This window comes from Ovis aries, chromosome 6 (assembly GCF_016772045.2).
Source record: "Ovis aries strain OAR_USU_Benz2616 breed Rambouillet chromosome 6, ARS-UI_Ramb_v3.0, whole genome shotgun sequence".
Classification (NCBI taxonomy): domain Eukaryota; kingdom Metazoa; phylum Chordata; class Mammalia; order Artiodactyla; family Bovidae; genus Ovis; species Ovis aries.
The window spans coordinates 22,466,234-22,479,872 of NC_056059.1; the positions used below are offsets into that span (position 1 = coordinate 22,466,234).

Consider the following 13,639-nt stretch of genomic DNA (forward strand, 5'->3'; position numbering starts at 1 on the left):
TATAAACAGTATTTCCAGAGGCAAACAGGGAAATACTGTTTATAAGATTAGTTTAGAAAAAACACAAACTTTCATTTTTTAAATGATATATATCGCTTTAAGGTATTCTTAATACATCTCTATTTCACATGCGGATTACTTAGCATATTGAGTGGAGACCACAGTGAGAACATCATCCGAAACGCATCATGTAATCATCCATTCCAGTGCAAGAGAAGCTATGAATACCAATGAGGTTATATTGCTAAAACGTGTTCCAAAAGAATTTCTCTTGACCATTGACTCACTCTGTTGTTCTCAAAGAGATTTAATTGCCCTCTTCTGCTGGGCTTATTTTCCAGTGGGTCAGAAGAACTGAATCCTTTCACCTCTAGGAAGGGCTGGCCTACAGTGAGCCCAGATCATGAAGGGTTTTCAGATTCCTCAGTTTCTTTTTCTGTATTTAGATATATTCAGTGACTTAACCTTAGTTGATTTCTTAAGACATTGCTGTTCATCCACTAAGTCACGTCCAACACTTTGCAACCCCATGGACTGCAGCATGCCAGGCCTCCCTGTCCATCACCAACTCCCGGAGTTCACCCAACCTCATGTCCATCAAATCAGTGATGCCATCCAGCCATCTCATCCTCTGTCGTCCCCTTCTCCTCCTGCCCCCAATCCCTCCCAGCATCAGGGTCTTTTCCAATGAGTCAGCTCTTCCCATCAAGTGGCTACAGTCTTAAGATATGACACAGTTTTCAGAGGACAGACTCTTGATGTCTTAATCTTTTTTCCTTTAGAATGTTCATGTCTTTGTAAATTCCAGCTTCTCTTGTGGGACTCACTTGCTTTGTAAAGCCCTCTCTGCCTGTCCTGATGGTTTTCTGATCTTGCTGCAGACTGTGTGGGACTTCGGTCCCTCTCTCAGCAGTAGTGCTTGTTCTGTCTTATTTGTTTCTTCCTCAAAAACTCCAACTTGCCTTTGAGAAACTAACCTCTGTAATGTAATGTCTCTTGCCCTTTGTATTTCTTAGAACCTTTTTGTGGTGAGTCAGATAATCATGAGTTGATTTATTTTTCTCTTTTAGTAACAGGGATTATATTTTCATCAGTTTTTATAAAAGAGAAGAAGAACCGTATTTTATCAATGTTTATAAAATGCAGATAAAAAGAATGTCAGAGGTTTCTTAAAATGTCTTCCCACATGTAACATTACTGCTCATTTTCTGATGAGTTTTCTGACATGTAAAAATATACAGGCAGAAAGGCAATGGCTATAATTTTATGAATAATTATAACTCTGAGCCTTTTAATGTTGAGCATTTGAAAATTGTTTTATGTTTGCTTCAATTTTAGGTCCGGAGACTGAAATCTCATCCCTCCATCATCACGTGGAGTGGGAATAATGAAAATGAAGCGGCACTAATGATGGGTTGGTATGATACAAAGCCCGGCTACTTGCATACCTACATCAAGGACTACGTGACGCTGTACGTGAAAAACATCCGAACGATCGTCTTAGAAGTAAGTTCATGGACTTCCCTGGTGGTCCAATCATTAAGATTCCATGCTTCTAGTGCAGGGGCTGCATGTTGGATCCCTGGCCGGGGAGCTGAGATTCTATATGCCTCTCAGTGTGACCAAAAACAATTTTTAAAAAAGCAGTGGAGTCCCAAACTCAGTGTAACACAGCTTAGTACATGTGTAGCACTCAATGAATCCTTCTGTGTCATCCCAGTAGGAACCGGGATATTGGGGAGAAAGAATCGATACAATGCTGTGCTCATGCTTGCCATGCCAGAAGTAATAAAATCTTCAAAGAAAAAAAAATTCAGACATAGCTCAGAGATACTGTGGATTTGGTTCCCTATACCACAATAAAGAGAGTACTGCAGTAAACCTAGTCACATGAATTTTTGGTTTCCTAGTGCGTGTAAAAGTTATGTTCATACAGTGGTCTATGAAGTGTGTCATAGCATTATGTCTTAAGAATCAATGTACAGAACTTAATAAAACAATACGTTCTTGGTAAAAAATGATAACAATCACCTGGGCCTTCAGCAAGCTCTAATTTCTTTGCAGGTGGAGGGTCTTGCCTTGATGTTGATGACTGCCAGCTAATCAGGATGGTGGTTGCTGAAGATTGTGTGATTGTGGCAGTTTTTGAAAATGAAACAATCAGGTTTCCCACATCAATTGATTTCTGCCTTTTAGGAATTGTTTTTCCACAGCACATAAAGCTGTTTGATAGCATTTTACCCACAAGTAAAACTTTCAAAATTGGAATCAATCCTCTGAAACTCTGCCATTGCTTTATCATCTAAGCTTATGTGATATTCTAAATCCTTTGTTATCATTTCAATTGTCTCTATAGCATCTTCACTAGGAGTAAGTTCCGTCTCAAGAAACCAACTTCTTTGCTCATCCATAGGAAGCAACTCCTTGTCCGCTTACGTTTTATCACAAGATTGAAGCCATTCCGTCACATCTTGAGGCTCCACTTCTAATTCTGATTCTCTTGCTATTTCCACCACATCTGCAGTTCCTTCCTCCACTGAAGTCTTGAACCCGAGTCTTTCATGAGGGCTGGAATCAACTTCCTCCAAACTCTCATCGGAATGTTGACATTTTGACTTCTTCCCATGATTTATATATGTTCTTTCATGTCATCTAGAATGATGAATCCTTCCCAGAAGGTTTTCAATTGAGCTTACCCAGATCTGTCTGAAGAATTTCTATCTCTAGCCTTACAAAGGGTATTTCCTAAATAAGAAGACTTGAAAGTCAAAATTACTTCTTGATCCATGGCTGCAGAATGGGTGTTGTATTAGCAGGCATGAAGACAACACTAATCTCATTGCACATCTCCATCAGAGCGCTTGGGTGGCCAGGTGTGTTGTCAGTGAGTAGGAATCTTTCTTTCCTGGCAGTAGGCCTCAACAGTGGGCTTAACATATTCAGGAAACCATGTTGTAAACAGATGTGCTATCATCCACACTTTGTTGTGCCGTTGATAGAGCACAGCATACAGTAGATTGAATGTCATCCTAAAGGGACCTCAGATTTTTGGAATGGTAAGTGAGCATTGTGTGTTTGTGTGTGAGCTCGCAAGTGTGTGCTCAATCGTGTCTGACCCTTTGTGACACTATGGACTGTAGCCCACCAGGCTCCTCTGTCCATGGAAACTTCCAGGCAAGAACGCTGGAGTGGGTTGCCATTTCCTACTCCAGGGGATCTTCCCAACTTGAGACTCTTGTGTCTCCTGCATCGGCAGGCAGATTCTTTACCACTGCACCACCCACTGGTTTCAACTTAAAGCCACCAGGTACAGTAGCTCCCAACAAAAGAGTCGTCTTGTCTCTTGAAGCTTTGAAGCCAGCATTAACTTCTGCTCTCTAGCTGTTAAAGTCTCAGATGGCATTTCCATCCAGTAGAAGGCTGTTTGATCTACCTTGAGCATTTGTTGTTTAATGTAGCCACTTTTAAAAATGATCTTAGCTAGATCTAGGTAACTTGCTGCAGCTTCTACATCAAGCACTTGTTGCCTCGCTTTGCGCTCTTATGTTATGGAAATGGCTCCTTTCCTTAAGTCTCACGAACCAACCTCTGCTGGCTTCAGGCTCTTCTGCAGCTTCCTCACCTCTCTCACTCTCAGCCTTCATAGAATTGAAGAGAATTAGGGCCCAGCTCTGGAATAGGCTTTGGCTTAAGAGAGTATGTGGCTGTTTTGATCTATCCAGAACTTCTCCATATCAGCAATAAGACTGTTTCATTTTCTTATCATTCATGTTTTCACTGAAGTAGCACTTTTAATTTTCTTCAAGTTTTCCTTTGCATTCACAGCTTGGCTGGTGAATAGAAGTGAATAGGCCTCAGGTGAAAGGGGCCTGACTTTTGGCCTGTCTTGCATTTTGACATGCCTTCCTCGCTAACTTGAATCATTTCTAGCTTTTGATTTCGGCATGTTCTCTTGATTTCACTTGAACACTTACTTGGCCTAATTTCAGTATTGTTGTGTCTTAGGGAACAGGGAGGCCTGAAGAGAATGGCTGGTTTCTTCAGTCCCTCGTGGGGGAATGGCTGGCCAGTGGAGAGTCAGAACACCCACAACACTTAAGGATTACGTTTGCCATCTTATGTGGGTGGGGTTCGTGGCGTCCCAAAACAATTACAGTAATAACATCAAAGATGACTGATTACAGATCACTATAACAAGCATAATAATAGTTTAAAAGTTGGAGTTATTGTATAAATTACCAAAAGGTGACACAGATACAAAATGGGCAGATGCTGTTGGGAAATGGCACCGATAGACTTGCTGGAGGCACAGTTGCCCCAAACCTTCAATTGTAGTAAAAATGGGGGGCCTGTCCTGCCTTTTTAAAAAATTTATACACTTAAATATCCCATTAGATTTGCTTTGCCACCGAAGGACTACCACAACAATTAGTAGATTAGCAATGGAAAATATAGAGAATCCCAATATTTGGTGGGAATGACAATTATAACACTGGCATGGATATTTCAAGACATTCAAAATCTGAGACATGATATTGGTTTTCTAAGATATAATTTCTGTAAGCCTAAGGTCCTTGACTACCTACATACAGTCTAAGAAGAAATCTTCCTGTGAGCTTTAGAAGGAAAAAAATAAGACATAGAATGATCACATGTAAGGTCACACAATTAACAAAACATCCATGATAATAATTAGGAAAATCTGAATGAAAGATGTGATAATAGAACTTTTCGATGGATAGGATTTTTGAAAGTAGAAGAAATGATGCATTTGGAAATCACTTTATGATAAAGTGATTTGGCAGATATATATACAATATATCCTCTACCACCCTGTGTAATTTTAAGTTGGATCATTGTTTAATTCACTTTAAATGTGATGTACTGATGCTTATACACTAGTATTAAGGGCATTATAATTCTTTGAATGATGTTTAATTTTCAAAATAGCAAAAGAAATTTTTTTGACATATAAGAATGCAATTACCCAGCATTTAATCTTCCCTTTTTTGTTGTCTAATAGGAGGACAAAGTAAAATCATAGAAAATAAAACCAAATGTTTGGAAACATTTAACAAATATTTGCAGTTTTATATTCCTATATCTACTGTGTACTTTAAGGTTTTAAGGCCCTCACTGAGTTTCATGACACTTTGAAATAGTAATGTTCGGTCACATATAGAGATTCATATCCAACCAAGTTTGCTTTGATACAGAGGCCTATAACCTGATGAATGTAGGATGATGGAATTTTTCTAGAGATTTCGAGAGGGCATGGGTTTTCTGACTTAATTTGTAGGTAGATAGAGGAAATGTCTATTTATTGGCTACATTATTAAAGTAGGCTAATGTATTCTGTGATAACACAACAACCCCAAATTTCCATGGCTCAGAACAATGAAACTCAATTCTTCCATATGCTCCATGTCACTGGCAGAAAGGTTTTGCTTTTTATCACATAACATGAACTCGACTGTAGTTTTTAGTATATTTTCAGTATTTGCAACTATCATCGCTATCTAAAATATACTGTATCTGTTAACACTGATTCCCGATTTCTGCTCCGCCTTCTCCCAGGCAAATGTTAATCTGCTTTCTTTCCCTATGGAGGTGCCTATCTGGATGTTTCGTATAAGTAAAGTCACACAATAGGCAGTCTTTTGTGGCTGGCTCCTTTCACTTAGCAAAATATTTTAGTTTCATCCATGTTGTAGCATGTATCAGTACTTCATTCCTTTTTTATTGTCAAATAGCATTTTATTATATGGGTATCCCATATTTGTTTATCCATTAGTTGATGGGCATTTGTCTTATTTCCACTTGTTGGATATTTTAAAAAATTTTATTGAAGTATAGTGGTTTACAGTGTTGTGTTGATTTCTTCCATGTATCAAGACAACTCAGTTATATCTATAATATTTATGACTTTTCATATTCTCTTCCATATGGATTGTCATAGGGTCTTGAATATAGTTCCCAGGTTATGCAGTAGGACATTATTGTTTATCCATCCTATATATAATAGTTTGCTAATCTCAAACTCCTGTTCCTTTCCTCTCCTACCTCCCCTCCCACCTGGCAACCACAAGTCTACTCTCTATATCTGTGAGTCTGTTTCTGTTTCATAGATACATCCATTTGTATTTTAGATTCCACATACTCGTGATATAATGATATTTGTCTCTCTCTTTCTGACTTATTCCATTTAGTATGATAACCTCTAGGTTCCTAGTAAAAATGGTGTGCCTGTCATGCTTTTTTTTTTAATTGTTTACTCATTATTGGCTGTGCTGGGTCTTTGCTCTGAGGGCTTTCTCTAGTTGTGGAAAGTGGGGGCTACTCTTCCTTGGGGTGCACAGGTTTCTCAGTGTGGTGGCTTCTTTTGTTGCTGAGCACATGATCTAGGGCATGTGGGCTCAGCATTTGCGACCCTCAGGCTCTAGACCACAGGCTTAGTACTTGTGGTGCACAGGCTTAGTTGCTCCGAGGTAGGTAAGATCTTCCCAGATCAGGGATGAAACCCATGTCCCTCACACTGGCAGACAGGCGCTCCACCACTGAGCCATCAGGGAAACACTGTCATGCTTTTTAATGAAGTAGAATTTTAAGAATCTATTTTAAAAACGCAAGAGTTTGAATATTGATGTGTATTTTTCTGTACTTTTTTTTTTTAGTGCAGCCTAGTAATGCTGCAACATATGAAAGGATTCATGAATTGACTTCTTTGAGAATTAACCCGTCTGTGAAACTTACCACATGTACACCAATATTGCACTTTGAATCACAGGCTGTCATGAACTCTTTGGAGCCTATTCATGGATCCCCAAAGCTGAGAATGTCTGTATTAGATGACTTAATTGACACACTGCTTCTTTCCCTGCCCCCGCCTTTTAGTTCTTTAAGATACTAATATACTGACTGTGCATGTGCCAAGTTACCTCAGTCATGCCCAACTCTTTGGGACCCTGTGGACTGTAGCCCACCAGGCTCCTCTGTCCATGGGATTCTCTAGGCAAGAGTACTGGAGTGGGTTGCCATGCCCTCCTCCAGGGGATCTTCCCGACCCAGGGATCAAAGCTGCATCTCTTATGTCTCCTGCATTAACAGGCAGTTTCTTTACCAATAGTGCCACCTGGGAAGCCCCAATATAGTGACTACTGAGAATTAATTTTCTAATGATAAGCTAGTCATAAGTCAAGCTCTATTTAGTTATAACACCTTGTTCTTTTTCCCTGCTGAATTTGATTTGCTAAGATTTTGGTAGGATTTTAAATTTTATATTCCCAAGTAAAATTGGTCCCTGATAGCTCAGTGAGTAAAGAATCTGCCTGCAATGCAGGAGACACAAGAGATGCAGGTTCAATCCCTGGGTCAGGAAGATGCACTGGAGAAGGAAATGGCAACCCACTCCAGTATTCTTGCCTGGAAAACTGCATGGTCAGAGGAGCCTGGAAGTTTACAGTCCAAGGGGTCACGAAGAGTCAGACACAACTGAGCAATTAAACTACCACCTGTTGCCCAGGAGTAGAATTGGGTTAACTCATTCCTAGAGCAGCCAAATTTGTTTTTCAAAATTGAATCAAGTAGATGAGGTTCACAAAGAAAGACGAGGGGACTGTAGTAATAGGAGAATGGATGTTGGGTCTCATAACATTTATATTCAGTATTAAAAATGTTATCTAAACATAATTATTCAGTTCCATTCAGTCGCTCAGTCATGTCCGACTCTTTGCAACCTCATGAGCTGCAGCACGCCAGGCCTCCCTGTCCAACACCAACTGCCGGAGTCCACCCAAACTCATGTCCATTGAGCCGGTGATGCCATCCAGCCATCTCATCCTCTGTCGTCCCCTTCTCCTCCTGCCCCCAATCCCTCCCAGCATCAGGGTCTTTTCCAATGAGTCAACTCTTCTCATGAGGTGGCCAAAATATTGGAATTTCAGCTTTAGCATCATACCTTCCTATGAACACCCAGGGCTGACTCCTTCAGAATGGACTGGTTGGATCTCCTTGCAGTCCAAGGGACTCTCAAGACTCTTTTCCAACACCACAGTTCAAAAGCATCAATTCTTTGGTGCTCAGCTTTCTTTATAGTCCAACTCTCACATCCATACATGACCACTGGAAAAACCATAGCCTTGATTAGCTGGACCTTTGTTGGCAAAGTAATGTCTCCGCTTTTCAACATGCTATCTAGGTTGGTCATAACTTTTCTTCCAAGAAGTAAGCATCTTTTAATTTCATGGCTAGCTCTGGTAATTTTCTGGTGGAGTCTTTAGGGTTTTCTATGTAGAGGATCATGTCATCTCCAAACAGTGAGAGTTTTACTTCTTTTCCAATCTGGATTCCTTTTATTTCTTTCTCTTCTCTGATTGCTGTGGCTAAAACTTGAAAATCTATGTTGAATAGTAGTGGTGAGAGTGGGCATCCTTGTCTTGTTCCTGACTTCTATGACCTACTTCTATGCCTACTTCTTGGAGGATTTTTATCATAAATGGATGTTGAATTTTGTCAAAGGCTTTCTCTGCATCTATTGAGATAATAATGTGGTTTTTATCTTTCAGTTTGTTAATGTGGTGTGTCACACTGATTGATTTGCAAATATTGAAGAATCCTTGCATCCCTGGGATAAAGCCCACTTGGTCATGATGTATGATCTTTTTAATATGTTGTTGGATTCTGTTTGCTGAAATTTTGTTAAGGACTTTTTCATCTATGTTCATCAGTGATATTGGCCTATAGTTTTCTTTTTTTGTGGCATCTTTGTCCGGTTTTGGTATTAGGGTGATGGTGGCCTCATAGAATGAGTTTGGAAGTTTACCTTCCTCTGCAATTTTCTGGAAGAGTTTGAGTAGGATAGGTCTTAGCTCTTCTCTAAACTTTTGGTAGAATTCAGCTGTGAAGCCATCTGGTCCTGGGCTTTTGTTTGTTGGAAGATTTCTGATTACAGTTTCAATTTCCATGCTTGGAGTCCATCTGTTAAGATTTTCTATTTCTTCCTGGTTCAGTTTTGGAAAGTTATACTTTTCTAAGAATTTGTCCATTTCTTCCAAGTTGTCCATTTTATTGGCATATAGTTACTAATAGTAGTCTCTTAGGATCCTTTGTATTTCTGTGTTGTCTGTTGTGATTTCTCCATTTTCCTTTCTAATTTTGTTGATTTGATTCTTCTCCCTTTTTTTCTTGATGAATCTGCCTAATGGTTTATCTATTTTATTTATCTTCTCAAAGAACCAGCTTTTAGTTTTTGATTTTTGCTATGGTCTCCTTTGTTTCTTTTGCATTTATTTCTGCCATAATTTTTATGATTTCTTTTCCTTCTACTAACCCTGGGGTTCTTCATTTCTTCCTTTTCTAGTTGCTTTAGGTATAGAGTTAGGTTATTTATTTGATTTTTCTCCTGTTTCTTGAGGTATGCTTGTACTGCTATGAACCTTCCCCTTAGCACTGCTTTTACTGAATCCCATAGGTTTTGGGTTGTTGTGTTTTCATTTTCATTTGTTTCTATGCATATTTTAATTTCTTCTGTGATTTGTTGGTTATTCAAGTGTGTTGTTTAGCCTCCATATGTTTGTATTTTTAATAGTTTTTTTTCCTGTAGTTGACATCTAATCTTACTGCATTGTGATCAGAAAATATGCTTGAGATGATTTCAAATTTTTAATTTACCAAGGCTAGATTTATGGTCCAGGATGTGATCTAACCTGGAGAAGGTTCCGTGTGCACTTGAGAAAAAGGTGAAATTAATTGTTTTGGGGTGAAATGTCCTATAGATATCAATTAGGTCTAACTGGTCCATTGTATCATTTAAAGTTTGTGTTTCCTTGCTAATTTTCTGTTTGGTTGATCTATCCATAGGTGTGAATGGGGTATTAAAGTCTCCCACAATTATTGTGTTACTATTAATTTCCCCATTCATACTTGTTAGCATTTGTCTTACATATTGTCGTGCTCCTATGTTGGGTGCATATATATTTATAATTGTTGTATCTTCTTCTTGGATTGATCCTTTGATCATTATGTAGTGTCCTTCTTTGTCTCTTTTCATGGCCTTTATTTCAAAGTCTATTTTATCTGATATGAGTATTGTTACTGCTGCTTTCTTTTGGTCTCCATTTGCGTGAAATATCTTCTTCCAGCCCTTCACTTTCAGTCTGTATGTGTCCCTTGTTTTGAGGTGGGTCTCTTGTAGACAGCATCTATAGGGGTCTTGTTTTTGTATCCGTTCAGCCAGTCTTTGTCTTTTGGTTGTGGCGTTCAACCCATTTATATTTAACGTAATTATTGATTTAAGGTAATTATTGAAAAGTTTGATCCCATTGCCATTTACTTTGTTGTTTTGAGTTCAAGTTTATAAACCTTTTCTGTGTTTCCTGTCTAGAAAGGATCCTTTAGCATTTGTTGGAGAGCTGGTTTGGTGGTGCTGAATTCTCTCAGCTTTTGCTTGTCTGTAAAGCTTTTGATTTCTTCTTCATATTTGAATGAGATCCTTGCTGGGTACAGTAATCTGGGCTGTAGGTTATTTTCTTTCATCACTTTAAGTATGTCTTGCCATTCCCTCCTGGCCTGAAGAGTTTCTATTGAAAGATCAGCTGTTATCCTTATGGGAATCCCCTTGTGTGTTATTTGTTGTTTTTCCCTTGCTGCTTTTAATATTTGTTCTTTGTGTTTGATCTTTGTTAATTTGATTAATATGTGTCTTGGGGTGTTTCGCCTAGGGTTTATCCTGTTTGGGACTCTCTGGGTTTCTTGGACTTGGGTGATTATTTGCTTCCCCATTTTAGGGAAGTTTTCAACTATTATCTCCTCAAGTATTTTCTCATGGTCTTTCTTTTTGTCTTCTTCTTCTGGGACTCCTATAATTTGAATGTTGGGGCGTTTAACATTGTCCCAGAGGTCTCTGACCTAGTCCTCATTTCTTTTAATTCTTTTTTCTTTTTTTCCTCTCTGCTTCATTTATTTCTACCATTCTATCTTCCACATCACTTATCCTATCTTCTGCCTCAGTTATTATACTGTTGGTTCCCTCCAGAGTGCTTTTGATCTCAGTTATTGCATTATTCATTATATATTGACTCTTTTTTATTTCTTCTAGGTCCTTGTTAAACTTTTCTTGCATCTTCTCAATCCTTGTCTCCAGACTATTTATCTGTAACTCCATTTTGTTTTCAAGATTTTGGATCATTTTTACTATCACTATTCTGAATTCCTTTTCAGGTAGACTCCCTATCTCCTCCTCTTTTGTTTGGTGTGGTGGACTTTTATCATGTTCCTTTACCTACTGAATATTTCTCTGCCTTTTCATCTTGTTTATATTGCTGTGTTTGGGGTGGCCTTTCTGTATGCTGGAATTTTGTGGTTCCTCTTTATTGTGGCGTTTCTTCCCTGTGGATGGGGTTGGACAAGTGGCTTGTCAAGATTTCCTGGTTAGGGAAGCTTGTGTCGATGTTCTGGTGGGTGGAGCTGGATCTCTTCTCTCTGGAGTGCAATGAAATGTCCAGTAGCGAGTTTTGAGGTGTCTGTGGGTTTGTTGTGACTTTTGGCCACCTGTATTTTAATACTCAGGGTTATGTTCCTGTGTTATTGGAGAATTAGCTTGGTATTTCTTGCTCTGCAACTTGTTGGCTCTTGGGTGGAGCTTGGTTTCAGTGTAGATATGGAGGCTTTTGGCTGAGCTCTTGTCAATTAGTGTTCCTTGGAGGCAGGAGTTCTCTGGTGTTCTCAAGTTTTGGATTTAAGCCTTATGCCTCTGGTTTACAGTCTTCTGCTTACAGTAGCCTCAAGAATTCTCCATCAGCACCAATGATAAAACATCTAGGTTAATCGTGAAAAGATTCTCCATAATGAGGGACACCCAGAGAGGTTCACAGAGTTACATGGAGAAGAGAAGAGGGAGGAGGGAAATAGAGGTGACCAGGAGGAGACAAGGGGGATTCAAAAGGGGAGAGAGCAACCTAGTCAGTAATCAATTCCCTATTTGCTCTCCACAGTCTGGAACACTCAGAGAGGTTCACGGAGTTACACAGAGAAGAGAAGAGGGAAGAAGGAGATAAAGGTGACCAGGAGGAGAGGAGGGGGAGTCACAAGGAGAGAGACCAGTCTAGCCAGTAATCAGTTTCCTAGGTGTTCTCCATGTTCTGGAACACCCAAAGAGATTCACAGAGTTAAGCAGAGAAGAGAAGTGGAGGGAGGAGATAGACGTGACCTGGGGGAGAAAAAGGAGAGTCAAAAGGGGAGAGAGCAATCAAGCCAATAATCACACTCCTAAGTAAAAATAGGTACTGAAGATTGGATTCTTAAAGGTACAAAATTGATAACAAATACCAAAAAGCAAAGATTAAAAACCTAGAGTAGAGGTTAGACTCTAAAAAATACAATATTAAAAAAAATTGCAAAAATTATAAAATATATATATATGAAATTTGCTTTAGAAATAGAGTCCTTTTATTTTCAAGATAATGGTAAGTTTTAAAAATGAAAATTAAAGGAGTGATAAAGAACTTAAAAAATTTTTTTTTAATGATAATGGTAAAATATATCTAGGAATTTCTCTGGAGCTGTTGAGGGCAGTGTGGGGTCAGTTCAGTTTCAGACAGTTCCTTGTTCTAGCTTATACTTGTTCTCAAGGTCTATAGGCCTCTTCCAATGTAGTCAATGCTAACTACAGGGTTTTAATCTCTTGCACCTGTCATTTCCAAAGCAGTTCCCTCTTCTTTGTTTATTTTGACTTCCTCTGTTTGCAAGTCTCTTTAGTGTCTAATTTCCGCCCCAACACAAGGATGCAAAGGTGGTCATTTATTTAGGCTCACTTGTTCAACTGTGCTGCGGGGAGGGAGGAACACTGCAAACAAATATCACTGGTGTGTGTAGGGAGTGCTCACAGTGTCTGGGCCATACTGGGTTTGCCCCCGCTCATGGCATGTGTGTTTTCCTGGTCTACACTGCTCAGGCTCCAGGTTGCTCAGCAGGGGAACTTCCTAAAGTGGGCCGTGGGTTGTGTGCACTTCCCAGGTCTAAGATGCTCAGGTTCAGGTTCTTGGGTACTCCACAAAGGCACAGACTCAGTTGGGCCTGCGTTTTGTGCCCTTCCCAGGTCTGAGCAGCTCAGGAGATCAGTGCTTGGTGATCACACAGTCCCCAGGTGGGCGGTGCATCTAATCACCTCCCCCATCCCAGCCTCTTGGGCTTCCTGGGTGCGCAGTGGGAGCGCTGTCTCGGGTGTGCGGTGTGTCTCCTCTGGGGAGCTGATCTATGGCTGCACCCCCTCTGGCGGATGTCAACCGTCCAGGATCCCAGGAAGACTTGGGTAGCAACTGGGAGCCTGCTCACAGTAGAGGATGCCCTCTCTGGGGCCGATTTGCCCCTTGCCCTCCGGCTCTGGCTGTCGCCCACCTGCCTCCCTGCCTCCCTGCCTCCCGTGGGGGATGGGCTGGTCTGCTGCGGCTAGCTCTCCTCTGGTATTCGCTCAGTCCTTTGTTCTGTGAGTGGCAGTGCCTTAGGTTAGAGCTTTTTGCGGGAAAGTTCTCTCTCTCTCTCTCTCTCTCTCTGGCTTTCTTTTTTTTTTTTTTTTTTTTTTCGTCTCTCTCTGGCTATCTGGGTTGCTATCTCACCTTAGCTCCCTCAGATTGTCCTCAGGGCA

At 40.1% G+C, this 13,639-nt stretch overlaps 1 protein-coding gene across 1 annotated transcript in view; it reads left to right on the forward strand.

Moving 5' to 3' along the window:
• MANBA (mannosidase beta) overlaps positions 1-13,639 on the forward strand; it is a 118,137-nt gene that overhangs the window by 61,229 nt on the left and 43,269 nt on the right. Inside the window, exon 11 of the mRNA XM_004009666.5 lies at positions 1,339-1,506. Within this exon, the coding sequence (XP_004009715.3) occupies positions 1,339-1,506 (168 nt within the window). The remainder of the gene's footprint in view (positions 1-1,338; positions 1,507-13,639) is intronic.